Raw genomic sequence first — 27,634 nt, 5'->3', positions numbered from 1 at the left:
CCCCCCCCCCCCCCCCCCCCCACACACACACACACTCACACTGGGATAAATAATTCTGGAATTTCTAAGCCAACTGCTTTTTTTTCTTTGACAGAAGCTAGCAAAATAATAATAGGAAGTTTTCATGTATGTGCAAACTTCTGGCCTTTGCAACACTTATTTCACAGAAATATTAAACCAGATTCTATTCTACCTGTTAGGCACACAAATAGACTTAAGGTGCTTAAGGGCAATCTTATTCCACTCTGCTCAAGCCAGATGATGACATGTTACAATAATAGATGCACTAAGAGATTTTCATGTCAGGGTGGTGTAGGATCACACTTAGATGCCTGACAGGTGGAATGGCACCTGGCCCCATTGTTTTAATTATGAAACATGGTGCATTTTACTATTTATCGTGTTAATATTTCCTTGTGGTTAGATCCTTCCAGCCATTCATGCTTAAGACTCCATCTTATAATCAGTTTAGACTTTAATGCAACAAACCTCAATGCATGCGCTTAACTTAAAACAGGTGCGTGATCCATTGATATCCATAGGGTTTACCTGCTTGTTCTAAGTATGAGCATAAGTGTTTGCAGGATCAGGGCTGAAGTCTTCAAAGACATCTTTGATGTGTATGATTTGGAAGTGACATGTGTTGTCAAATAGTAAAATTTTAGCCATGTACATACAAATCAGCAAATCTCCAAGCATGCTAAATATCTGATGTTTTGCAAAACAAAATAAACACTTCAGCTTTTATTTGAGCTGCACATTCAAATAAATTTAAATTGATGGTCCCATATGCATGCAGGAGCATTCCGAAGTATTTGAATCACACATTCAGACAAATAAGTCTGTTCATTTGAATGTAAGATCAATCAGACCACTTCTCTATTTTTTTACAAAAGCCAGGAAGTTCAGTCGTAAATACTCAGTTATGTCACTGTCAGGCTAGGAAGAGCCAGATTCACAGCAGATGTAAATTGACAGAGAAGTCAATGGGTTGATTTACATTAGCTGAGGACTGGGCTCAAAGCTTCTACCATCAAAAAAGATCATTCAAAACTAGCATGCATAAAGCATATTCACTGAGCCATACTGCTCCTCTATATGTAAGGCATGAAGGTGAGTATAAAACAAAGTGTTACAAGTGTACAAAGAGGAAATGTTATAGTAACTATAGAAATCTTGCATCAAAATTCCTTGACTTCTGTGCATTCAGTGGGCCACCATAACCTGAACCTTGTGTGAAGTGTTTTGCATTTAATCTTTGCTGTGATTCTGTAGACCTAATTTGAACTGAGGTAGTATTGTAATAGGTGGACTAATTAGAGACATTCTCCCAGCCATATTTCAAATCCCATGTCAGGATTGGACTCACTCAGAATAACAGCACTATCACAAGTGGGGGTGGGGTGGGGAAGAGATTCTATTGTTACATCCATCCGTGATGCGCAAGTAAATATTTCATGAACTTTTAGAAAGGAGGTAATCACCGTAGTGTCATAATATTTCTTTTCTCTGGGAAAGGGGAACAGGTAGGCAAGCCTCTCTTGCTCCACATGTTGGGGGTATCCTCCGAGTTGTAACGTGCAGGAAATCCAGCCAGCAGTTAAAAGATGGAACACTATTAGATCGATAAAAGAGCAAAGATGGGTAACAAAAGAACAGATGGAAAGAGGGAAATGGGATGAGAACAATCAACACTAGGAAATGTGTGAACTACACATAGAAATGCAATGGACTGACTTCAGCAAAAACATTAGCACTTTTTATTAATATGATTCTGTAGAAATATAAAACAACATTCCATTCAAATTGAAACAGCAGCTTAAACCAGCTCTGCTCAACAGGCATGGCTGTTTGAGGAACAATCTCTAGGCATGTCAACACCTTTCACTTCCCAATTAGCAGCAACTTCCCCCAAATAACGTGGTACAAATCTGCAACAAAACCAAAAATCATCATTTAAAAAAAACATCTGAGCCTCATAGCACCCTCTCAAATAGGTGGTTCAGGGAGCCAAATGTCTATGGGTTCCAGCTGAGGCTTTTGGAGCTGAGACCTTACACCAGCAGCAATGGAGGGAGACTGACTAACCCATTTGAAAGTGATTTTCAGCATCTATTGCTAGGTACTCAACTTGAGGCATTTCAACACACCTGATTTTGCAAACATGCACCCTTTGGAAATTCCATGAGGGTCTTTTGGGGTACTAGTCCAGGAACTGGTGCACCCAAAATCAAGTATCACTCATGCAAATTTTGTCCAGAACACCTGGCATGTGTGTTGTGGGAGGGAAAAAAGGCTGGCTTAAGTCTAATAGTGATCTTCACAGAGCTGGATGATAAAGCCTATCAGTAGTGTATAAACTAAGTGACAGAAGCAAAGGACAAATTAATTGAAGGCAGAAGAGTCATCTCCAGATTTATGGTCTGGACAAGAAAGAACAGAAGTAATGGAGTTCAGTGGCTACATGCCTCGTTCAGATATCCGACTGAGAAAGTCATCTCTTGGCACAACCAGCCCATGCCCTGTTTGATCTTTGCTTCCTAGGCAGTTTGTGCAATGGTCCTTACCGTATTGTTTTACAGGCAGTCAGACAGTACCAAAGAGATTCCTGCAGACCAAGTTCTTAGTTATAGGTATTATTTGATGCTTTAAAAATAGACAGCATCTTGCACAATTGTCTTTTGTTGTCATTTCCTGTCTGCACTGGGAATTACAACCTACCCTTTTTCAAGGTGAAGATCATTTTCCAGCTGCGTTCAGCCAACCATCCTAACTGTCTTTGGCATCCAGCTAAAAATAGAAAGAACATATATTGCTGGTCAGGGCGGCTCAGATAGATTCGGTCCAGTGTTCATCAGCTTGGCTGGTGACATTCGTTCATCCAAAACCTCATAGAGAGGAGGAAGAGGACATGTTTCACAATTAGCCAGATTTGTATGGCTTTCAACAGTGCATTACAATAACTCTCATGTAACCCTAAAATAGCTTAAAGAGAAATACCTGAAAAGTGACTCTTAATCCCTTATACATACTCATGACAGTAAATTGATGAAAGATAAACAAAACAGCTAAAATTTAATTAGCATTTCAAGACTGCCATACTGGACAAATGCCATACTCCTGACTCCTGCTCTGTGTGTGTTCTGTGCAGATTTGTAAGATTCTACTGAACTAGTCTTATACCCATGTCAACAGTCTATTTCTTGGCATGGGGAACTGAGCTTGACACTTCCCAGTCAGTCAGTACCTCCTGCATCTATACAACTTTTACACTCTGTACCCCTAGCTGTATATTATTCCAGACATGGGAAACTGGTAGCATTTCATTGGCTTAAACAGCCCACGGACCAGGGCCTTGCTTGTGAAGGTTCTGTCTTAAATTTATCGAACCCCATCTCTCTCTGTTTTCTTTATACCTCCTAGGTCTGTATCTGTCCTCACTAATAAAATGATCTCTGACTTAGGTTTACACCCTCTTCCTCTGTAAATGATGAAGATATATTTAACAACATGGCTGTTTCCTTATTGTGTGATATAAATACCGTGTTTGCTGTTAAATACTACAGTATTTTGATTCTGTAACCTTCACCACTCCCCTTTTGGACAGGAACTGTAACCCTGAAGGTGAATGCTATGTGAACATCTGGTTATTACAATTCCCACCACCTCTTCACTCCCAGAATACTTTCTTTGACACAAGGAATAAAAGGGAAGAGGCAAATATGGCCTCTGTGAGCCCTTCATACCTTTTTTGTTTCCCTCTGAATTAATTCCTGCATCTCCTTCTTCCAGCCCAGCAACTCCACCAGCTTCTCCACCCCACTGACCACATCTCCCAGCTGGGCTATGTCATTGTACTGTTGCTGACATGCGAATGGTCCCACCAGGTCTCGATTGATCAGTACACGGGGAACAGAGCTGCGGATGGCACCAGCAAGACTAGCAAATGGCTCCACCTAAATCAGTTCCGTACCCCCAAAAGAGCACAAAGAAAGATCTTTATCCTAGGAGAAGAGGTCAGGTGGAGAATTCATGCTCCACTGTGAGTGTATTCAATTTAGCAAACAACCTTAGGGCCTCAAGGGGCTTTACCCCACTGGAGGGTCCACACTTCTCAATCCAACTTTGCCATGCAACACATCCCCTCCTCCCATTTAATATCAATGGGTATGCTGCATGTCTTAAGCTAGATACTCTGTCTGTGCAGGATTTTCCCACACAAAAGTAATTCCCTACATTGTAGATAATTTGTAGATGCCCCACTTCCCCAGTTATTTAGTGTTCCTTCTTCAAGTATCCACAAAACTAATCTTTTTCACCCAAGAAGCCCATCCCTCCACCTTTGCTCAGCACTCCTCAGAGTTTCCCATTTCCATCTACCCATTTCTATATAATCTGTGCTTTTCAAGGGTCCACAAACCTCACTCCTTACCCACTATGGCCTCAAAATTCATCGGTTCATTTTCCCAATCCCTGAATTGTGTCCCACTCTTTCTCCACATCCCTGAACTACTACATGCCAATGATCCCAATGTCTTCTAGGCGCCACACCTCAAGGGATGTCCCAATAACAAAGAGAAGGTCTGCCATAGGGAAATCTCTCATATGCAGGAAGAACCGGCTTGGGAGCTCCTCTCCAAAAAACACAATGTCAGGTTTTATGAGTCCAGTGCAGACTGGGCAGTGAGGGATCTTGTCTGCCATCACTTCCCCCTGAAATGAGAACACCCAAAACCACAAATGTGCCTTAAGGGGCAGCTCAGGACCCTACCGGCTCTCATATATAGGTTTCAATTTAATTACAATGAAGCAGCAATTCAGCCCAAGTACTTTCCCTCCTTAACTGTGTTCTTCCTGAAACAAAAAAATTGTCTTTTGGACCTGAGAACTTTATAGCCTCTGTGATGCCTGGCTTGTGGCATCTCATACCCTTGACTTTGCTTCTGACATCTCTCTGTGTACATGCCCCAGTCTTTGTCACTTACCCTAAAGTCTTCACCTGGATATGTTCTACGACAGACAGTGCACGTAGCAGTGGTGAAGGTGCCATGGGCTTCCACCAGACTATTGGGAGGGATCCCAGCAACTGGAACACATAGACAGAAATAAGAACAACTGAGCAAAAGGCAACTGAACTGGCAGCCTCTACACTCATCAAACAGTTCCATTGCCATTTGCCACCCGTGCCTCTTTCCACTGCCTGAGACCTTGGAAGGGGACACTCACCCCTCTCTAGCCCATCGATGTTCTGGGTGTACAGACGCATAAGGAGGCCTTTGTCATGCAGGAGTCGCAGGAAGTAATGGGCGTAGTTGGGCTTATAATTACCAGGGTACAGTTCCTTGGCCAAAGTGAAAAAGGGTTTAGGATTGTGGAAGAAATAACTGAGTTCAAAGATGGCTTCTGGGTAGGGAATGTTGTACTGCTGGAGGTTACTGTACAGGCCACTCCCAGGAGACCTGTAGAGGACAGAAATGCGGCCTGGCAGTCAAAAAGCCACAGGAAGGCAAACTTATCACAGAGGTTTCTGAAATACATGTACCCTGAGAACATGGGACATGACAGAGGGAGTCTGGCCAGCTGTGTGAGCCCTACCTGGATGCTTTGTGCTAATCAAGCAGAGAAAAGCAATCTCAAATTGCCATTATATAGAAAGGAATGCGTAATGTTAAATTGGCATATCTAGCTTTCTGCCACCCTCTCCCATCTCTTGGTATGGAGGCATGTTAAGAGTCTGTGAATGGTGGGGAGGGCCCCAGCTGGTTCACTGTGCGCCAAAGGTCCTGGAATAGCAGTGTGGCCTCTGTTCTCACTGGAGCAACTAGCTTATGCCAAGATTAGACAGATTTCTGGAAGAGCCAGGGAGGATACAGCAAGGGACGAAGCAATGAGTAGAGCTCTAATGACCTGAGGTTCTGCACTGGAGCCCAGGTTGCTGATAGATGTGCTAATCTCTGCTCTGGCATTGTCCAAGCTGGCCAGAGAGGAAAGAGAAGCAGCAGATACAGGGATTTTGTCTGTAGCTGGGAGATGCTGCATCTAATTCTAGGCTGGCACAAGCTAGCACCAATGAGAAGCAGAGGGGTGTGGAGAGGTAGGCTCCAGGTGTTACCTGGGTTTGGGAGATTAGAAATCCCATCTCTAGCATGGCCCAGATAAGCATGTGCAAGAGGGACAAGGTGTCACCTGAAATCTGGGATGCCACTGGGGGTACTGATCCCAGCTCCAGCCATCACCACCACCCTGCTGCACTCTTTCTTCTGAATTAATTCTGCCACATTCTGTAGGGTGAGCTTCTGCTTTCTGCTGTCATCTCCCCTTCCACTAATTCCAGAGAAGCCTCTGGCCATAGTAGATAAGGAGACAGGTCTTACTGCTGGGATCCTGCAAAGGCCAGAGAAAGAAATACAGCAGATCACAAAAGGGCTGAGGATTGTAATCTCAAGAGTTCTGGAGAAAGCCCAAGGCTGATCTTCTAAACTGCAGATGTGTGTGCTTTTCTTGAGTAACCCAAGGTAGGAAACTTAGCTTTAGCTAGTATGAAGCTCTCAGGAGCACATCCACACCCTTCTGCCTGAGGACCTTAAGGCACTGAAATGTTGTTAAGCCTCACACTATGTAGAATTAGTCTACTGTACATTAGTGTCACTAAAAAGGTGTGTGCCAACGCTACCGCACAGTAGCACCAGTTACTGTGTTCAGTTAGTACCTGTTACTGCAGGCATTAATTTTAATGCACAGTACCTACAGAGCATTAATGCACGTGTAAACATGCCCAGTGCAGGTATTCAGGTGAATTATAGAGAAGGCACAGGCATTAAAAAAGCTCTGAATCTCCAAATCAGCATACAAAGCCTCTGGCTGGACACAGATTGGAAACCTTTTTTGTGTCACAGCTCATAAGAAGCACCTGGACTGTGTTACACACTGCTGTGATGTGTATAGCTGTTGTGTAGTCTAGGAACTGCACGAACTACCACTGCGGCCTGAAGGAAACCCTTGACCCTTTTAGATTCCCCTCAAGGGCTGTCTCTTGCGAGGGTCACATTGTGCACATGGCAAGCACCATTAGCGCTCAGCCTTGTGTGTGGAAGGGAATGAAAGAATTTATTATCTCATATTATATAAGTAGCATTTGTTTGTGCAGGATGATACTGCTGATCCAGAGAAAATCTAGGAATGAGAACAGAGCCAAGGGGAAGCTGCTGGGATTTATGACTCATAGCAGTGTTAGCAGGCCACAGTACAGCTGAATGTTGCCTTCATGATCTATTTTTATTTTGCCAAACCCATGTTTGCTTGATCATTGAGCTGCTAAAACCAGTGTCCAGACCCTGGCAGTAGTCAATATTTCTCTCCATAAACCTGTTTTCTGTTTCATACATTCTCCCCAAATGCCTGAGGTAGCAGGTCCCATGCCTCACCGAGCCCGGCAGCCCATGTATTTAGATGATGGGTGCTTCCTGTTCCAAGCACTGTGCTGTAACATATTTTGTGGTATCTGAAATGTTTGGTGACAAGTCTCAACCTCCTGCCCCCTGGGGGTGGGTATTTTTGTGACACTGAGAAAGCTGGATAAGCCCCTGAGATAATGGGACCCTGGTTTGTGGGGAATTTGTGTCAGGATTGTGTGGCAGAATAACAGTGAGCAGTATGAAATGAGAGATCAGCCATACCTCACCCTGGAGGCACTGGCCATCTTCTCTCCAGCCCATGCCAGAACTCCTCTCTGTTGTGAATGTCCATTTGTGAGGGTGAAGCCAAATCCCAAGGAAGGCACAGGGTCATTTCTGCACAGCACCCTACCGTGATGATCTCCCTGAGTGCATAGCCAGAGACTCCTGCATGCTGAAACAAAAGATACAACAGTGTGGGCCAGGTGACAACAGTTTACTCACTGGAGAGGTTTGGCCCAATTAGATGGACTCTCTCCAGAAAAACGGAGAAAACACAGTCAGCTCCGTGCACTGATTAAGTATTACAAGTATAGGTGTAACTTCACTTGTACATATCATTCAAAAAAAGGCACCTCCAGATGAACAAAGCCCACCTGGGGCACTTTTTGTACACTTTTTTCCTTGAGGCACCATATCCCATGCACACTTAGTAACTTATGGACCACTAGAAACCCTCATGGAGCTCGTGTCTTAGGCCAAGAGCCTTCAGATAATTAGGTATGGTTACAGCAGTGGTTCTCAACCTTTTTAGATTCAAGGAATCCCTCGTCAGAGTCAGAGCACCTCTCAGAAAAGGTCAGGTTTTAGCTTTCACTTGATTTTTTACTACAGACCAGTAATAGAAGTTTTTATGTTGCAAAGAACTCAGAAAGACCACAACAGGTCAGAATATTTTTAACACTGTGGATTTCTATTAGAAACCTTGGGGTTTCTCTTGCAGACCATACTTGCACACCTAAGAGTGCCAGTGTTGTGTGGGACCCTGCAGCACCCTTGAAAGGATCTCAAGGCACACCAGAGTACCAAAGCACCTTGCTTGAGAATCACTGGGCTACCGAGTTAAAACACTCTCCCATGCAAAGCACGTCACTGACAATGATCTAACACCCACTAACTCTCCGCTCCACACTCCCCACAGTCCTCCGTGCTCCGCAGTCTCACTTGCCACCCTCCCCGAGTCCTATCTGAACTCCACCTTCTCCCTCCAGCCTCTAAGCTCAAAACACCAATCTCCTGCAGTCACTTCTGAACTTTGCCAATCTACTTATTCTTGCTGCCCCCCAAACTCTGACCATTTCCCTCATTCTGATCTTCAGCCTTCTTGAAAACTGCTGACCTACTCGCTCCAGCACTTTTCAGTCTCCTCTGAATCTGTTGTTTACCTGCAAATCCCTGATGACTCGCAGGAGGATGCACATTGCCAGCAGCGAGGACTCTGAACCATATGCCCAGGTTCATTCCCCTCACTCGCCTTGTTGCAGAAAGCAACAACTTGTGCAATGTGGATGAGAACGAAGAAGGTTCCTGTGGTTGTTTCTCTGCTTTCCCCTTTAGAGGCTCTGGCAACTGAATCCCCTTCTGGCTGCAAGGAGCATGGCAAGGAGCAACCTCTGCCGTTTGCACTGACTATTACTACTGACCCGGAGGCTGGGGCAGGGGGATCCAGAGCACAAGGCAAAGCACCAGTCTAATCTGTTTGCTCACCGTCTATCAGAGCCAGGCACAGCTGAGAAGGTCTTTACCATAATTTCCCTAATACAAAGGCTTCTATGTTAGACACATCATAGACCATGTTATCAGAGCAGCTCTCCTTCAGAGGCACCTGGGTTGCAGTGTTTATTACGCCACTGAAAGGGTGGGGAGCACATCTCACCTGTTCAGCAGTGCTCAGGACAAGGAGGGAAGAAAAACATCCTCCACTGCGACTTCAGAGGGAGGAGTTTAGAGCTCTTCTAAATATTGGGGTTTTTATTTGGCTAAGATCAAGCGTGTTGCAGGGCATCTGAACTCCCAGGGCTCTGAGCCTGGGACTGGCACATAGGATGCTTGTCTGGATCTGGGGAGTATCTGAACTTCCAGGCCTATGGGTTGGGCAGGTAGGCTACTGGCCCAGTTGAAGTTATGTAGCTGATAGATATTTATCTTAGACAAGGTTATTTGATTTGGTATTGGAAAGAATAAAAAGGGGATTGGTATTGAGTCCCTCAGTATTTGAGCAGCCCTGGTTGCAGGAGACAAGTGAATGGGGAGAATCTCAGTTTTCATTTAAAAATAAGAAGATTTCTTGCACTCTTGGTTGGGGAGGAAACTATCTGAATACATCCTAGAGGCACAAAAGCCAGAAAGCTGTTAAAAAGAACCACAAATATGTTGCCCCCCCCTTTTTTTTGTAACTCATAATGTCATGCTGATGTGCAATTGTCAGAGGGTCCTGGGGCTCATGATTTCTGAACATTTGAAGTTTGTCGTACAAAACGTATCTTGGACAGAGTGTAATCCTCTGGACTGGAAAATGGCCAGGACATTGGGATGAACATCACCAGCTCCCTCAAAATGTGTCACTGGGTCTTTCGTGTCCACGAGTCCCCTGGACTTTGGTGTAAGAAAAGATATGGATTCACCCAAAGAGCCTTGTCTGGACGTTGGCGTCGTCTCATCAAAAGGACGACAGCTTTAGTCGCGTGATACCTGCCTACCGGAGAAACAATCACCGCTCTGCACATCCAAGCGGCGGTGTTACCGTTTGCCATCAGGTTAGGTCTGAAGCGAGGCAGCCCGTCAGCCCACGTATCAGTGCAACAAGAGCTTCCCTGGCTTTAGCTCCTATCCATTTTATCATCTTGCAAAACTACCCGTGTATTTCCCTCTGTGATTCCATTGCTGAACCATTATTTCTCCTTTGGAAAGCTGTGCATTTGATTGTTTTTTTCGTGAAAAGCTGCCAAATACGATTTTACTGATTGTATACCCGTGCCCTTCTCAGCACCTCGGTACTGTCCTGAGCGATAAGCTCCTCTCAAGGTCTGCTTTGGATTTCTGCCAGAGCCTTGCCCCGGTATCAAAGCGCCCGCTCACGGGACACGCAGCACCGGAGGGGAGGAAGATGAGCCCTCACCCCCGCCTCGGGGCTAGGCCCAGGCCGTTGCCATGGCTACCGCGGGCGGCGGGGGGGGGTGGGAAGGCTTTGAGAGCGGCACTACGCTGAGCCATACGGTACCCATCATGCCCCGCGCGCCAGCGGAGGCCGGAACGGGATGCTGGGCTGCAGCGGGGTAAGGCAAAGCGTGCCGGAAGTGAGTGTGCATTTCCGGCAGCGCTGCTTCCGGTTCCTCGCACGAACCCGTCGCCCCGGCTCCGGCCGCTGCCGCCGCCAACATGAAGGACGTGCCGGGGTTCTTGCAGCAGAGCCAGAGCTCGGGGCCCGGTCAGGCCGCCGTGTGGCACCGCCTGGAGGAGCTCTACAACAAGAAGTGAGCGCGGGGGGGAGAGACGACGTAGCACGCCGCGGGGGGGGCAGTACCCCCCAATTGAATCACCCCGCATTGAGCCCCGCGCATGCGCACTGTGGGGCCGGCGAGCGCTGGTCTCACCGGGGGGGGGCGTTGGAGCGGGGCGTTCAGTCGTGCAGCGCGGGGGGACGGGGACCGGGACGGGAGGTGGACACGTGCACGTGGATACAACCAAACGCGTGTGTGGGGGTGGACTTTTTTTAAAATCAAACTCCGGTCTGTGATACCCAGCCCTTGGTTGTCTCTGATGCTGGTCCTGGTTCCCCCTGGACTGGAGAGCAGCTGTCCCTGGCTGGGATGTGCAGGCTTTCCAGCTGCTCAGGGTGAAACTCTGGGCTGCATGCCAGCCCCATGGTCCCCGGGGTAGTGGTTAGAGCTCTAGACTCTGAATTGAGCAACATGGGATCAAATCTCAGTGGCACCTGCTCCCTGGGCCCCTGCATGAGGATTTGCTTCCCTCGATTTGACATAAGGAAAAGGTTCTTTACACACCAAGTGCCAAGGGCTTGGCATAGGCTGCCCCCAGGGGTGGTAGAGTCACCCACCCTGGCGATCTTCAAAAAGCACCTTGACACCCACCTTGCTGGGGTCATCTGACCCCAGCCATCTTTCCTGCCCAAGTGCAGGGGGCTGGACCCAACGATCTGTAAGGTCCCTTCTGACCACCAGCATCTACAAAACTATAATGTCATCTGTCACAGGCAACAGAAGCTTCTCTGAGCCAGGCTAGAGATGGCTCTGTTCCTTTGTTTGGAGCCTAGAGACAGCCTAGAGGCTGGTTTAGCAGCTATGGGATTACCAGCAAAAGCAAACCAGCATAAAAGAGGCTGGGTGGGACACAAAACTAGTAGCTTGCAAGCTGGCTGCAATCCTGAACTGCTCAGACCAGCAGGTGAAAGAGCAGTAACACGTGTCAGGGTGTTTTTAAGCCTTCCCCAAAAGCCTTGGGTGTTGGCTGCAGCCAAAGCTGGGGATCTGGACTGGAGCACGCCAGTGCTCCTGCTGGACATAAAGCCAGAGGTTCCTGGCTGGAGGGTCTTTCTCCTGTGCTAACAATCAGACTGATCCCCATATTCAGGGTCAGGAAGGAATTGTACCCCCTGGTCATACTGCTAGAGACTCTGGGAGCTTTTGTGTTCTTTGGTAAGCAGGGGTGTAGCCTTCTATCTGGGATCTCTTGAGCATATATCAGCAACCTTTTATAGAAACAGGAGGTTGGTGGCTGTGGTTCGCCTGCTTTACCTGTTCGGGCAAGTTAGGGTGTTAGGTCTGTGTTGTGTCAGGGTTGAGGGTAGTCTTATATAGTTTCTATGCTATGGTTTGGGTAGGGATGACCATGCCTCAGGCAAGGGGGTTGGACCTCTGGAGTGAACTTTCCAGCCCTACTTCTCTTACGATTCTATGATTAAAGTTAGAAATGACCCGGTCATCATTCATAGATTCATTGAAATGAGCTGTATAATTAAGCAGGGCATTTCAGTGGATGTCAGGTCCAAGATATTTTCTTACTGTTCTCATTTGCTGAGGATGACTCTTTGTTTTGTTTTGTTTTCAGACTCTGGCATCAGCTGACTCTGCAGGTGTTGGACTTTGTGCAGGACCCCTGCTTTGCCCAAGGAGATGGGCTCATTAAGGTGAGTTGGCTGGTTTTTGTCATGTGGTTGTCGCTGCAGATGTGATGATGGAAAAGGTGTTTCAGTACTTTCTAAGTACACTCCTCTGTTTGGAATGGCATGAATAATTATTGTGTAAATGTCAACAAACATTAAATGTACCAGATTGAACCAGTGGTTCTCAACCTTGTTAGGTGCCAGGCATCCCTTGGAAAATGCCAACTCTTAGTTTTCACTCATTTTTTCAGTAAAGAAAAAAAGAACAATTCTGCTGTTGCAAAGAGCCCAAAGCAACCACAAGTCAAAATGTTTTTGACACTGGATTCCTATTTGAAAACTCTGGGTTTATCTTATGAACCCTAGGTAGAAGTTTGCACAGCCAACATTCCTTGGCACCCTTAAAAGGATCTCACAGCACCCTGATTGTGAAATCACTTAAATAGTCAGTGGTGGTCAGATTTTAATAGATGTAAAGCTTTAGCAGATTTTTAAAAATGTAAAAGCAGTTACCATGTTATGACACTCTAATATGAAAAATTGACATAGTCTTCAAAGGAGCATGGTTTTAATTTGGTTCATCTGTGGTTTTGAAAAACTTTATTTTTTTTTGTGTAAGCAAGGTGATCGCTTCAAAATTCCTAAGCTGTTAGCATCAAAGTTATAATTTTCTCTTTTTGAGTTAGGTATATAGCCAACTTTATGAATGCAACACACAAGTAATACTTGAATCTAGACATTTGGACGTGTTTGTACTTGTTTTTTCCCATTTTACTTTACGTTTATTTAATTGGGTTAATCAAAAAGCAAACAGCAAAGAAATCCTGAGCATTTGGACTGACTCAGTCTTTAGCATAGGCTGTCTAGAGAAGCTTTAAAGAGCATTGCTTCTACTGACTGTATGAACATTTAGAGAAATGCACCTGAGCAGCCCCTGCACCAGGCTACAGGTTGTAAACAGACCTACTTAAAATGCCTGCTGATGAAGGCTAGTCTCATGGCAGCTGGTCAGTCATGAATCTTTTCATGGGTGAATCACTCTCCACTGCTATTGAAAGGCGATCCTGGTGGCTGCTTTCTATAAATCGAGCAATATTTGGCTTATCTAGTTTGGAGTCAGTATGGACAGATCTGTCTACCTGGGAAATTTGCATTCTATTTCTTAGAAATACTAGTCCATATTCAATGAGGGGCAAGTTACTGGGCTAATTAGAATAAAATAGCCTATTGTCACTAACTGGCACTCTGATTTTTTTTTCCATATCTCTAGCTTTATGAGAACTTCATCAGTGAGTTTGAGCACAGGTAAGACTGACTACTTGTCCATAAACTCATTGGTAGTTTTTTTTACCTTTTTTACCATTTTTACCTTTTCTGACAATGTGGTGTTTATTCCAGGGTGAACCCTTTGTCCCTAGTAGAGATCATTCTTCATGTAGTGAGGCAGATGACAGGTGAGTAACCTTACTGTTTCTCATAATGACCTAATAGACTAGGAATTTAAGTAGTTTATGGTTACAGCTAAGTCTTCACTGTGAAACTGAAGCTTCTGGTTTTGCATAATACTGAAAGACAGAGTTCTTTGAGTTTATGCTTTTTCAACAAGTGGCAAAATTTACCACTGTGGTCAAGGTGATGTGGAAGAGAGGGCTAACATACAGCAGCCTGAAACTTGGCTTTAAAATTCCCTAATTTGTTAACTCCTTTGGCAGTGTGGTGACTTTGGCCACTGAGAATCTGTCTCCTGGTTCTGTGGGACTGTTAAAGTAAACTTCGTGTAATAGTAGATTCTGATATTCTGCTGTTCAGATCCTTAGTATGATTTCCTCCTTGCTCCACTTCAGATCCCAATGCAGCTCTTACCTTCCTGGAAAAGACTCGAGAAAAGGTATGTCAATTCAGATTTTTCTACTTTTTATACTGCAGCAAATGCACACTTTACATGTGTGTTGCATATTAAATTTGTGGATTCAGAAATGTTAACATCTGCTCATATTGGAAAAGACGCCTTCTCAGTTTTCCGTGAACAAACTATGGTAGATTTAGATATGAGAATAGAGCGAGCAACAAAGCCTAAGTACAGTAGTAGCAGCAGCAACTAGGTTTTAAGAATTGATAAGTTTCCTGCTTGGCTTGAACACTTATGGCTCTTTGACTTGTATGTTGTGTTTGCAGGTGAAAAGCAGTGATGAGGCTGTGATTTTGTGTAAAACAGCCATAGGGGCTCTGAAGTTAAATATTGGGGATCTGCAGGTTACAAAGGTGAGATTACATATGTATTGCTTGTAAAGTGCTTTAGCACTTTCTGTTTAGGCTTTTCCTTTTTGTTTGTCTAGTCTTAAATTTAGTGAGAAGAGACTATTTAGGTTCCTTTTTAAGCTCCCATAGTTATAAGAGCAGGTCATTTTGGTAATCCCATTCCATTAACTGCAAAATACTTTAGTTCTATTTGCCACAGGAATTACTAGATCTTACTGTCGCTGTGGCTGCAGTTAGCCTACATTGGCTAAGTGCATCATCATAGTTCCCACAGTCTGTTGCTGCCACCATTATTCTTATAGCTGAGATGGTGACAGCCTATGCTTTAAGTTATGAAGGTGGTTGATTCTGTCCTTACTTACAGCTAGTCATTGTGCTTGCCATTGCAAAGGGCTTGTAAAATGGCTGGGCTGTCTCTCCAGTCATGGAGCTCGTTGTTTCAGAGTGAAGCTTAAAGATGGCTTTATATATTCTGTTGGATTAATATTGTTTGGTAAAAAGCTAAGAAACATTGTATATCTATCTCTTTATTTGGTTTGTTGGGTTAAATGTGATTTATTGCCTGCTGGTCTTACTTGGTGCTCGGTGGGATGGGTAAAAAAAGAGAAATCTGATTTGTCTAACATAACCAGCAGAGGCATCAATCAAACCCTTTTAGTGTAGTTGAGCTGTGTGTAGTTGGCATCTTGTGGAAATACAAAGTTTGAAGTGTGACAGTGCCTTCACAAACGCTGGTGAACGTCAGAGTCCATGGTAGAGCATTATTCTGTTTGTTTCTATTGCTGTTACTGATGCTGTTGGTTGCAGCCTCATCTGCTTTGCTTTGGATGGGATTTCTGTACCAAAAAACCCCCAACTGACTAATAGCTTTACTGATCAGGAGTTAGAGAGTGGGGAGGCACCACTGCATGAACACGATGTGTGATAACTAATGTGTTATGAACTGGTTTTCTGCTCTTCTTTAGGAGACCATAGAGGAAGTTGAAGAGATGCTGAACAATCTTCCTGGAGTGACTTCTGTTCACAGCCGTTTCTATGACCTCTCCAGCAAATACTACCAGACAATTGGGAACCATGCCTCTTATTATAAGGATGCGCTGCGGTTTCTGGGTTGTATTGATGTTAAGGATCTTCCAGGTAACTGCTTGCCTTATGCATGGAATAGTGGTTTCTATGTTCCTTCAATTCTGGTTCACTCCGTGAGTTCGATCCAATTGTAGGCAGTGACAGAAAAGATCTAGGCTTCCTCAGAATTTACCCATAATACAGAGGGATTAATTGACCCTGAATGAAATTCTGCCCACGAATTAATCTCTTAGCTACTGCACCCAAGATGTATTGAGAGGTAGGGTCCATCTGCAACAGTTGAAGATATAAAAGTTGGAGAAACTTACATTTGCTCTCTCTTGTGTAGATAAATTCATAGGAATGCTATCATTTTTAGCTTGGGAAGATATGTTGCTAATAAATGAGTGAGGTAATGAGTGCCCCCCCCCCCAATAGTTCAAATACTGAAACTGTAGATATTTGTGTGAATCTCCTTTCACTTGGGTTAAAGATTGCATTGAGTGGGGCTTGTTAGAGTCTTAAGGTGGTGGTAATAACCAGTAAGCTAAGAGTGATGATAACATACAGCTGTTTCCCATTATGGCATGTGCAGAATTCAGTTTTGCTTCATCCAGATTTTCCTTGTAGTATCAGAGCAACAGGAGAGAGCCTTTACCTTGGGACTGGCAGGGCTCCTGGGAGAAGGAGTTTATAACTTTGGCGAGTTGGTAAGTTGATTTTTGGATTGTCTGAGCTGTTCGAATGGAAAGAATTGGTTGTATCCTATCAACACTCTCTTGTCTGGTTTTTTAAGCTTATGCACCCTGTTCTGGAATCTTTAAGGAACACTGACAGGCAGTGGCTGATTGACACACTTTATGCCTTCAACAGTGGCAACGTAGAGAAATTTCAGGCTCTCAAGACAGCATGGGGCCAGCAGGTAAGTAAGTTGGGAAGCATTACTGTTCCATGGTGCTTTGATATATAGGGTGAGAGTGAATATTCTGGATGAAAGAGTTTTAAAGTTGGAGTGGGTTTGCTGCATTTTTAAATCCTTCTCAGCTTGTTCATCCATAACAGTTAGAACATGCCAGCTGCTACCCTTTTGAAACATTCCCCCTTTTTAAAGGGAACTAAGTGGCTGTGTGTCCATGCCTACCACTGTCTGCTTGAGAATAAAATGCAGTATATCCTCATTATAATGAACCCTCGTGGGATCAGGAGCAAAATTCATTAAAAGAGTGTTCACTATAATAGGGCAAGTCAATCTGTTGTGTGATAATGAAAAGATTGACTTCTGTTACTGAGACTATTAAAAGTAGGGGGCTGTTATAAGGGTTTGTAATAGCAAAGTTCTTTTTTTGCATCTGGAAAAAAAAAGGGGTGGGATAGGGTGGAGGCAACAGTTAAAGGCCTTGCAGGACCATATTTTCCTGATTCACATGGATGTGGAATCTGTCACAGTATAGTAATGTTTTCTTAAACTGTGTATTTCCCCCTTATAGTTGGATTGATTAGATTAACTAAAATGGAAAAGTGAGGAGGAGCATCCTGTAACCAAGGAAAGAACAGCAGAACTTCATGAGGTCCATTAGGGATTTACTGTGCTAATTTAACTTACCTGGCTACTGCTTCATGCTTTGGCCCTGACACTGTAGAACATAGTGCCTCCTTGTCTTCCTGAAATAACTTACAGAGTAATGATCACTAACGTTAATCAGTGAGTCGTTGGTTAAGGGCCATGCTTTTGCATATTGTGCAGAGCAATGTACCCTTTTCTGTTGTTAGTAACATATGGAATGTTCAGACTGTCAGGTTTAAGCACAGGACCTTTTGCCACAGGAGCAAGGCAGAATCAGCTGGAAGGGACCCCAGAAATCATCTAATCCAGGGGTTGGCAACATTTTGGGGCTGACTGCCAAAAACCCTGCAACTTTGACTTGGAACATGTTGGCATTCCAGGTGCAGATGCTGGGGGGACCTGGAAGGGGCCCGCCCAGTCCTTGTTGTGGCAGTGCAACCCTGGCCCCTTTCCTGCCATGCTTCCTGAGACGTGTGCAGCTGCTGCCAATAACAAGCTGGGCTGTGACTCTGGACCATGATGCAGCTGTCTGCTGCAAGCAGCCTAGACTCTGGGCAGGCCCCTGTTAACTGCCATGGAGCCCAGGCTGCTTGCAGCAGGGAGCTACAAGAGGCTGCACTAGAGTCCAGAGTCCTGGCCTGGCTTGTAGCTGGCAGCAGCTGAACACATGCCTCATGGCAGACAGTGGGGAAGGGGCCAGGGGCAGTGATCCTTGTGGCAGCACAGCCCTGGCACCTTCTTCACTGTCTGCCCCGAGATGTGTGTGCAGCAGCTGCTGGCAACAAGCCGGGCCAGGGCTCCAGACCCCAGTACAGCCTCATACAGCCTTGTGGCTGGCTACCCCAGCCAGCCCTGGTTCTGGAGAAGCTGTTGTTGCCTGCCATGGAACCCGGGCTGCTCACAGCAGGACTTGCAGCAGACAGTAAAGACTGCAAGTAACCCGGGCTTTGTGGCTGGTGACAGCAGTCTGCCCAGAGGCAGAGTCAGCCGTGCTGTGCGAGCCAAATAACTTAGTGTGTGTGCATGCCATGTGTTAGCACGTGTGTTGGGGGTTGCAGACCCCTGATATAATCCAACCCCCAGCCTGAGGCAGGATCATCCCTATCCAAACCATCCCATACAACCATAATCTAAACTCTTCGTAAGACTCCTGTCAAACCTGACACTGCATAGACCTAACACCCTGATCTGCCACAGGTAAAACAGGGGAGCCATGGCAGCCACTGTCCTGGTTCTATAACATGTCGTCAGTATACACTTGAGAGGTCCTGGGTAGCGGGCCATGCTCCCTACTAAAGAGGAAGGAAAAACACTCCACAGTTTGTACCAGTCTGACGGCATGGACTAAAATTCCTTCCTGACACCAGATACAGTGATCAGTCTGACCCTGAGTTCTGAGGGGCAAAGACCCTCTAGCCAGGAACCTCTGGCTCTTTTCCTAATGGGACAGTCGGTACACCCCAGTTGAAGTCCCCAGCCTTAGCTGTAGCCAACACCCAGCACCTTTGAGGAGACTTAAATATACCCTGACACATATAGCAAAAAAAAGGCGGGGGATGGGGAGAGGAAGAGGGACAAGAGCAACCAGCAAAGCCCAGAAACATGGGAAATACCCATGGTGGAAAATAGGCATAGCTACACCTAGATCGTCCCTGACTAGTGGTTGTCCAACCTCTTCTTGAACATCTCCAGTGATGGAAAGTCCGCAGCTTCCCTAGGTAGTCTATTCCACTACCTCACTATTCCTACCGTAAAGAAGTTTTTCTGGATATCCTATTTAAACTTACTTTGGTGCAACTTCAAGCCATTGGTCCATGTTTTTCTTTCTGAAGCTAGAGAGAATGTGTTTTTCCCTCTTTATGGCTGTCTTTCAAGTATTTGAAGTCGGCTATCATGTCCCCTCAAGTGCCCTTTCCCCATGCTGAACATGCTTAGAAGCTTCAGCCTGTCCTCATACGACTTGCCCTCCAAGCCCTTGATCATCTTTGCTGCCCACCTCTGGACCCTCTCTTAAGTTCTCCACAGCCTTTTTACAATGTAGAGCATAGAACCGTACACAGGACTCCAGATGAGGCCTAACCATTGCCAAGTAGAGAGGCACTATCACTTCCCGAGTCTTGCACCTAATAGTTTCTGTAGCTCAAAACCACATTGGCCTTTTGTGTGGCAACATCATGCTGCAGACCCACTGAATCTACCAAGAGTCCTAAATCCTTTTCCATAGAGCTGCCATCCAGCCAAGTGTCTCTCATTTTGTATTTGTGTGTTTGATTATTCCTCCTGAGGTGTAGCACCTTGCATTTGTCTGTGTTGAACACCATCCTGTTGGCTGTAGCCCAGCTTTCCAATTGGTTGAGATCCTTCTGAATTACACTCGCACCCTCCAATGTGTTCACAATCCTTCCCAGTTTTGCGGGGGTGGGGTATTGGTCTTCTCTGGGATTCCCTACTTGTGCACAGAAAGTAGTTATTTTTATAAATAAGGTGGGGAAATTGAGGAATAGTGAACTTCCTTTATAGAGATCCACTTAACACTGTTTGTTATCTTACAGCCAGACTTAGCTGCAAATGAAACACTTCTCCTGCAGAAGATCCAGCTATTGTGCCTCATGGAGGTGAGTTGATAGCCAAGATCCTGAAAGGTCTACCTAGTGTGTACTAAATAAAGCAGTGTGGAAGGCACTACTCAACTTCAGTCTGGTGTCAAATACACTTGTTGTGAGACGGAATTGTGTGTACAGTGCTTTCATTACCCTGCTATTTTATATGGTAGGTCATAGGTTGGAGATATATTGCTGGTAATTGTGGCAATGCAGGGTTTTACCTTAAGGTGGTGTCAAAGGACAGGTACTGCTAGTGGGCAGAAAAAAGGTGGATACTAGTAGGAGATGACAAGGGCCTCAAATAGTTGTCTTTTCAGGGCTCATCTGAAGTACAGGCCCTTAAAGCAAGTCCTAATATGGTGTTAAATGGCCTGAGAGCAGCTTGATTTTAGTCTCAAATGAATAAAGAATGAAAATCCTGCCCTGTGCAAGAAAGTCCTGTGGTGTTCATCTCTGAATTCTTTTCCCTATGCACAAGATCCAGTTTCATTACTGCCCATATACAGAGTCTTATGAAACCCACACTCTAAATTTTTCTTTAAAAGATTAAGTTTTGAAAGAAAGAGGGCATATCTACACTTGTATTAATGCACCTTTTCTAATGCACATTAAAGTTGGTACCTCCAATGTGAGGTATTAAATCAATGTGCATTAGGCTGTGCTAATGCGCAGTAGCACATTTGTACACTTTTTTTAGTGACGTTTAATGCACAGTCAGCTCTTACTGCCAATTAGCATGATGTCATGTACAAAACTGTAACGCTTTAATGCTCAGTAAAATAGTCTACTGTGCATTAAAGCACACATGTAGCTGTGCCCAGAGTTCATTTAAAACATTCTATCAAACTTTGTGATCTGGTCATGTGGCCCTTACGCAGTTGTAGTAGTTGTAATAATCTGTTATGCATGGAGAATTCTCGTGCTTGGGAAGCTGGATGGCTTGAAAGCTAGGCATGGGAAACTGATTACTATTCTGTTGTTTCTTACTGTGAATGGGCGTTTTTCATAAACCAGTCATCTAAAAGCAGAATAATTCTCAAATGCTACTACCCATGAAAGTCAGAAAGTGAAAAGGGGTGGAGGTAGCATCTCTGAAGCATAGTGCCAGGAAGACTCATGCACTTTGGCAGGGACTCTTAAGAACTGTATGCATTTTATTTATTTTATCTTTAGATGACTTTCACACGGCCAGCCAATCATAGACAGCTCACTTTTGAAGAGATAGCTAAAAGTGCCAAAGTCACTGTGAATGAGGTGAGTTTTGTTAATGTCTTTTAATGAAGCCAATGATAAAGCATAATTGAGTCTACAATTCTGGTAGCATTGTACAGACGCTAGTATGACAAAATGTTGAAAAGATTACATAATTGCCATACAGTATGTTAGCTGATCATCATCTATGTAGTATCCCAGGGTTGTAGAGGAAGAATAAATGCTGACTCCTCTTTGTGGCTCCAGGTGCACCTTGCATTTCTTAGTAAAAATGTGTATAGTTTACATTACTGTGGAGCAGAACTTTCTAAATCTGGCTGCGCTGTATAAAATACTGACTTGGTAAGTGATTCTCTATGGTGGGTAGGAGTGACCTGACATTGAGCTAGCACAATAGGTCCACTCAGTTAATCTGTAGCCTAATGACAGTCATGGTTCAGTTCAAAAGTTGTGTATTCTTGAGTGCTTCACTTCCTTTCTCTCTTCTACCTCCAGGTGGAACTGTTGGTGATGAAGGCGCTCTCAGTCGGATTAGTTAAGGGCAGTATTGATGAAGTTGATAAGAGGGTGCACATGACATGGGTCCAACCACGAGTGCTGGATTTACAACAGGTGAGGACTGCAGAATACTAATCACTAGTAACTTTTCTTGTCTCTACCTCAGATTAGGAGATTTTTTTTTTTTTGTGTCAGCTACCACATCAGTAAGACTAATTTGTACATATTGGGCATTTGTACACCTGCCTACACTGCAACGCCAGGTGCTTTTAAAAGCACCCAGTGCTGCGGCGCATGCATTTGTATAAAAGGTGAAATGTACGTCAGCACTGAGAAAATGACAGCAGCATGCTTTTGAACTAAAACACACTGAAGATGTTTTAGTTCAAAAGTGCACTGCCGCCACTATCTCAGCGCTGATGCACATTTTGCCATGTATACAAATGTATGTAATGCAGTGCTGGGTATGTCAGCTCACATACGCAGCAGACTCGATTAATCAAGTCTGCTTTGACATAGCAGAGATATGATGCATTGCAGCAGACAAATGTATGTGTATAAATGCCCGTTGGTCCTACCAACGTCTTATGGAGTTTTGACACACAAGAGTGTTAACCAAGTTTCCCCTTTCAAAAAGCTTTTAATAAGTTCTTTCTTACTTAACCATCATAAAATAAGGCCTGGTTTTGAGGCACTCCAGCCATAACGTAACTTTACAATGGCCACTGGCAAACCTTTCTAGGAGATGTGGCCCTGGTGATAAAAAGTGTGTGCAGAGTTCTGCAAATAGGGCCCTCCACACTGCAAGAGAATTGTGCCTGTCTGTCTATAGGTGTGTGTTGTATTAATGTTCTATTTTTTAAAATTAATTAAATGAAACCTCAAGCTTGTCGATTAGTCAGTGTGGTGTGGTGCACATCTTGTGCTGACAGACTCTCTGTAAGTGATTGATTTGGAAGAAAGATTGAGTTATACTTTCTCAAAATTAAAGTGTCAACATTCAGGGCATGCAATACTAGAACAAGGTGTAGGCAACATTCTGCCCTGGAAGGAGGAAGAACTAAAACTGCTTCTTAGCCAAGGTGCTGCAAGACTTTTAAAAGTGCAGCAGGTTGCTGCTCAATATTTGCACTGTGCACAAGATGAACCAGATTTTTCAAATAGGAATCTATAGTGTTAAAAGCATTTTGACCTGTTGTGGTCTGTCTGAGTTCTTTGCAACAGAAGGCATATTATTTTATTTTTTTCCATAGTCAACAGTAAAGTGAAAGCTAGAAGCTAGCCTTTTCTGAGGGATGCCTTGAGCCTAAAAAGGCTGCGAAGCACAGGACTAGAAGACCACCCTCTGCCATTCTTTGTTTCCATGAATCCTTTTTCACCCTAATGATTGTAGTTAAAGGGAACTCTTGAGCTTTTCAAAAAATGTTTAAGGTGTAAAACCCCTGACTCATGGATAAAGCTCCCCTTGTTTTGACTTAAGCTGAACTGCATGTTGCTATCTTAATGGTACAGTGCCACAATTTAGGAATTGTTTCATTTTTACACCCCTCTCCCCCCCAACACACACACACACAGTGGAAATAGTAGAAAACTTTTGGTTGCTGAATTCCTGAGCCTGTTCTGGATTTGCTTTCCAGATCAAGGGGATGAAGGACCGTCTGGAGTTCTGGTGCACGGATGTGAGGAGTATGGAGATGCTCGTAGAGCACCAAGCCCATGATATCCTAACGTAGAGGATGTTGCACTGCCTGAGGGAGTACCTTCTGCTGCTGAAGTGGCAGCACCCAGACCACTGACTCTGTACTGAATTATATTAAAAGTTGGGGGGAGGGTTGGGGAGGAGGGAAAGAACTACTTTTTGATGCTTGTACAGAGGAGCAAGTGGCCTTTGCTGCGTAACCCTTTGCTTGGAGTCAGGAATTCCCTGTATGTTAACACACTTAGAACTGACCATGGGAGCTCCCATCCTGCTGTCACCAAATGGGGAAAAGGGCTACATAATGGTTTTATTGTCAGGTTTTTGTAGCCATTAACTGTCTCCTGCACAAGCTAAATGGGTAGCTGTCATAGCCCTCTAGTGGGGTGGTGAAAACTTCTCTACATAAATATTTTTATAGGGAGGTGCTACATACCACTGTCAGGCATTGCAGACATGGTGATTAGCTTCAGTAGAGCACGACTTCCCTGGAAGCCCATCCTTTCAACAGCATTACTGACACCATCTCCCTATTGTCCCTTCAGTTGGTAATGCCCCCTCAGTTGGTAGCAGAGGGAGCTGCTCACTCCATTGAAGGGTTTTCCAGGAATAAAATTGTTAACTTCGTGGATTTGTTTTTTATATCCTTTTGGGGGTTGTTCTTGTCTTTTACAAACACTTTATTCTGAAGTGTGGTGCAGCAATATTGCTGGAATAAACTCTACCTTGCCCTTCCTGTAGCTCCACTTGCACTTTTTTATGCTAACTCATGGGGTGAGCCATCTGTCTTGTGTAAAGTGGGAAGAGGGCAAAATACTTTTTAAAGCAAACCTATGGCCTTGCACAGAACAGCTGTAGCCTATAGATCAGCGTGCCTTAAAAATAAACAGAAACAACAGTGAGAGTGCCAAGATCAGTGTTTAAGGCTCTTTGTTGGCAAGCTCTTACCAAGCCAGGGAGCTGCACTCTGAAGCAGTCTCAACCTTTACACACAGTAAATTACTACCCAACTTGCAGAAGGAAGGGTGATGAATTCAAACACTGAATAATGGAACAGCTCACTTAATTCAGCTTTTAGCCTGTCTTTTAAACAACTACTGTTTAAAAACCTTTCAGTTCAGTTTGATTAAATCATTTTGCTGTGTTATCCCCATCATAGCACTGGAGGCTTGTGCATCTAGTGACTGATGGATTCCTTTTGTGCAGCAATAGGGTAACCTTATACCTGGGCCCTGAACACTCTTCCTGTGAAAAAATACAACTGTTTTGCACTTACCCAGCCCCTCCCCCAAAAAGGGAGGTGCTCTTCAATACTGGAAGAATGAGCAATGATCCAAGGGCAGGGAAGCAGACTCAATAGCAAAGATAGGGCTGCTTCTTGCTTTCTTCTGTGATGAGGCAAGGTGATGATGTTTTATATATAGATTGACTCTAGTAGGTCTTCAGTGACTGTTGTATAGGTGATACTCTATGAATGCAGGGGCCCTACTATAACCCATCAGGTAGGTGATATCTACTTAAAAATATGGTAAACGGTCAGATAACGTTTTACCAGCCGTTGTGAACTGAGTATGCTCCATGCCCTGTGTTCTCTTGCCATCTGTTGTTCCTAGTCTTAGCACAGGCTCATTCTGAAATCTTGACACTGCTCCTCCCTAGTACATACACTGGCAGTCTTGCCTTAAGAGTACATGGATGTTATATTTGCCAAGACTGCGCCTGCCATCGCAATCAGATTCCTCAAGGCTTTAGTTCTGCATATGGTGGCTAAGTCTTTGCTCTCCACACTCTCATGAGAACGGGAGTCCTGTAGGGTTCACTAAAGCTGAAGTGTTTGTTTTGTGTTTCCCCCTTAGTTCAGTGCACTAGGCTAATTGGTCTGAGAAAGCCCAATGCTAGCAATATAAGAGAAATATACTTTACAAAAAAAAAAATTTGACCATTGTTGCAATGAAGATCGGATGTACAGAAGACTGGCTTGATAGCTGTTTTAGACTCGAACTGCCCGTGTGAAACAGTAAATGATCACTGATCATTCAGTGACTAGTTTTTCTCCAGCCACCATTATTACTTCAGTGAATTTCTTCACAAAGTTTTTTTTTTTTTTTCATTTTAGCATGTTTCCTCTTGCCACCTGATTCTCCAATGTGTTTAATTTTTTTGTGGAAGTGTCTCAATTCTTTCTTGTTTTTGAAAGTGAAAAGTTCCTGTAGTGTTTACAAGTGGTAAGATTCATTATCTCCTCCTATTGTGCAATTTGAGAATTTATCCAATTCATGCTTTGCTTCCTTTTCCAGGTTAACATGATGTATACAGTGGTCTTACGCCCAAGAAACCCTGATTGCTTACTGCTACTTGTGATGACTTAACTCAGCGGGGGGGTTAACCCTTTTGCCCAGTCTGATCCCCTTGCCCAGTCCAATCTGCAGCTCTGTTTTCTGCAGCAGTGGTGTCTGTCCCTTCTCTGATCTGTTTTCATACACTGAAGCAGTCCTTGCCACTTTTGTCACTTGTGCTGTAGTTTGGCCACCTTTGACTTAATTCATGCGGAAGGTAAGGTAGATTTGCATCTCTCTGCTCTTTATTCATGCAGGATAGAGTTAAAAGCGACAAAAAAGAAACCTAACAACACATTTAAGATTTCAGAGTTGAGGCAGGGAGAGAGGACTTCTTTAAAAAAAAAAAGAAAAGAAAAAGAGGTAGAGCCTCTTTATTTGGTTGCTTTTGGAGTCATTGCAAATTTAAAGAGCAACTAGAACACAATCAAGCCAGGTTGTTTTACTTGGCTATTTAGGTTTTAATGGCCATAGTTCACAGTTTGATGCTCTTTGCTGGCTGAAAATTTTAACTTAAGGGGACCTTATGAAAGCTCTTTTAGTACAAATTTGAAATTTTGTGTATCCTGATCAGGATTCCCTACCTCCTACAGGAGGCATTTCACTGGAGCAAATTAGTGAGGTTCTGCTTAATATAAATTGTGTCCTATTGGTCTTAATTTTATGAACTCTTTTCAGACAATTCTAGAAGGCTCCAAATGTACAAGATGTGTAAAGTAGTGGGGATGACAGAAACATCTTGCTTAAAGAACATGAAACACGCACCCTAGTCAGTGTCTTCAATAAGAGGATACTGCTGCTGTCCTCCCTGTAGTGGTAATCAGTGGTTCCCAGTCAGGACCGAGGCCTTTTCTTCTGGGCTTTATACAAGTCAGTCCTTTCCCAAACAAATCCCCAGTTCTACAGGGAAAAAAAAGTCCAGGCCATGGTGTGGTTTTTTTCATAATGCTTTAATTATAAAACACTTAAGGAGCAGTTTCCTGTGAAAGGATCTGTTCAATAGTCTTCATTCCCATCCTTTGGCTCTGGGCTGGGAAAAGGTTCCTCCTCCCTGTCCTTCAGTCATTCTGGTGGGCTCTGTAGTCCTTAATGTGTGCTAGAACCCAGCCTGATGGAATCAGGAAGACTGAGAACATCACAATCAATCCAATGGCTTGGTCCTGCCAAAGGGGGAGAAACCAGAGGGTCAGCAGGGTCTTCAGTGGCCTTCCCTGTGGAATGGAGCTGGACAGTGATGTGATGCTTTCCCACCAGAATTTAGGGTGTAACCTGTAATTAGCTTAAGTAAATGGTTCCTGTTGGCCCACTTGGTAGTGGATGGGTCATTTTCGACCTGGAGGGACGTGGGCAGTGGGGTTCCGCAGGGCTTGGTCCTCGGGCCCGCACTGTTCAACATCTTCCTCAGTGACTTGAACGAGGGGGTAAAAAGCACCCTGTTCACATTTGCTGATGACACTAAGATGTGGGGGGATGTGGGCACGCTGGAAGGGAGGAACAGGCTGCAATCAGACCTAGATAGGTTACAGGGGTGGGAGGATGAGAACAGGATGGGACTCAACACCAACAAGTGCGAAGTGATGCACCAGGGGAGGAACAACTGGCACCATACCTACAGGCTGGGGAACTCCCTTCTTGTCAGTACAGAGGCGGAAAAGGATCTTGGAGTCGTCATTGACTCCAAGATGAACACGGGCTGGCAGCGTGGGGGTGCAGTCGGGAAGGCCAACTGCACCTTGTCATGCATCCACAGATGCATCTCAAGCAGGTCCAGGGAGGTGATACTCCCCCTCTATGCAGCACCGGTCAGGCTGCAGTTGGAGTACTG

At 44.5% G+C, this 27,634-nt stretch overlaps 2 protein-coding genes and 1 long non-coding RNA gene across 4 annotated transcripts in view; 1 reads left to right on the top strand and 2 right to left on the bottom strand.

Moving 5' to 3' along the window:
* Positions 1-1,737: 1,737 nt before the first annotated feature.
* On the bottom strand, positions 1,738-9,161 carry SIRT3 (sirtuin 3). 2 transcript variants are annotated; one of them, XM_019519864.1, is made up of 9 exons: positions 8,840-9,161; positions 7,677-7,848; positions 6,187-6,384; positions 5,227-5,459; positions 4,986-5,086; positions 4,552-4,713; positions 3,747-3,956; positions 2,722-2,790; positions 1,738-1,931 (listed from the first exon to the last, which is right to left on the bottom strand). In XM_019519864.1, the coding sequence occupies exons 1-8, from the start codon at positions 8,913-8,915 to the stop codon at positions 2,770-2,772; spliced, it is 1,173 nt and encodes a 390-aa protein (XP_019375409.1). In that variant the 5' UTR covers positions 8,916-9,161; the 3' UTR covers positions 1,738-1,931; positions 2,722-2,769. The 2 variants fall into 2 exon arrangements, with proteins under 2 accessions (XP_019375409.1, XP_019375410.1); XM_019519865.1 differs by lacking the exon at positions 1,738-1,931 and having other exon boundaries at positions 1,938-2,790; positions 5,329-5,459.
* A 1,608-nt stretch (positions 9,162-10,769) lies between these two features.
* PSMD13 (proteasome 26S subunit, non-ATPase 13) lies at positions 10,770-24,380 on the top strand. The gene is made up of 13 exons (XM_019519863.1): positions 10,770-10,927; positions 12,522-12,600; positions 13,847-13,881; positions 13,975-14,030; positions 14,421-14,464; positions 14,752-14,838; positions 15,801-15,972; positions 16,531-16,610; positions 16,697-16,822; positions 20,017-20,079; positions 21,241-21,321; positions 21,775-21,891; positions 23,415-24,380. Exons 1-13 carry the CDS (start codon positions 10,833-10,835, stop codon positions 23,508-23,510), a joined length of 1,131 nt encoding a protein of 376 aa, XP_019375408.1. The 5' UTR covers positions 10,770-10,832; the 3' UTR covers positions 23,511-24,380.
* Positions 24,381-26,741: 2,361 nt separating this feature from the next.
* Positions 26,742-27,634, bottom strand: part of LOC109299262 — an 8,953-nt gene continuing 8,060 nt past the window's right edge. Inside the window, exon 2 of the long non-coding RNA XR_002097806.1 lies at positions 26,742-26,969. This is a non-coding gene — a long non-coding RNA (uncharacterized LOC109299262). The remainder of the gene's footprint in view (positions 26,970-27,634) is intronic.

The sequence above is a fragment of the Gavialis gangeticus genome, unplaced genomic scaffold (genome assembly GCF_001723915.1).
Source record: "Gavialis gangeticus isolate Ggan-Ray unplaced genomic scaffold, GavGan_comp1, whole genome shotgun sequence".
In the NCBI taxonomy this organism is placed as follows: domain Eukaryota; kingdom Metazoa; phylum Chordata; order Crocodylia; family Gavialidae; genus Gavialis; species Gavialis gangeticus.
The sequence above is the reverse complement of the archived record's forward strand: the minus strand, read 5'-3'. Positions and strand labels throughout refer to the sequence as shown.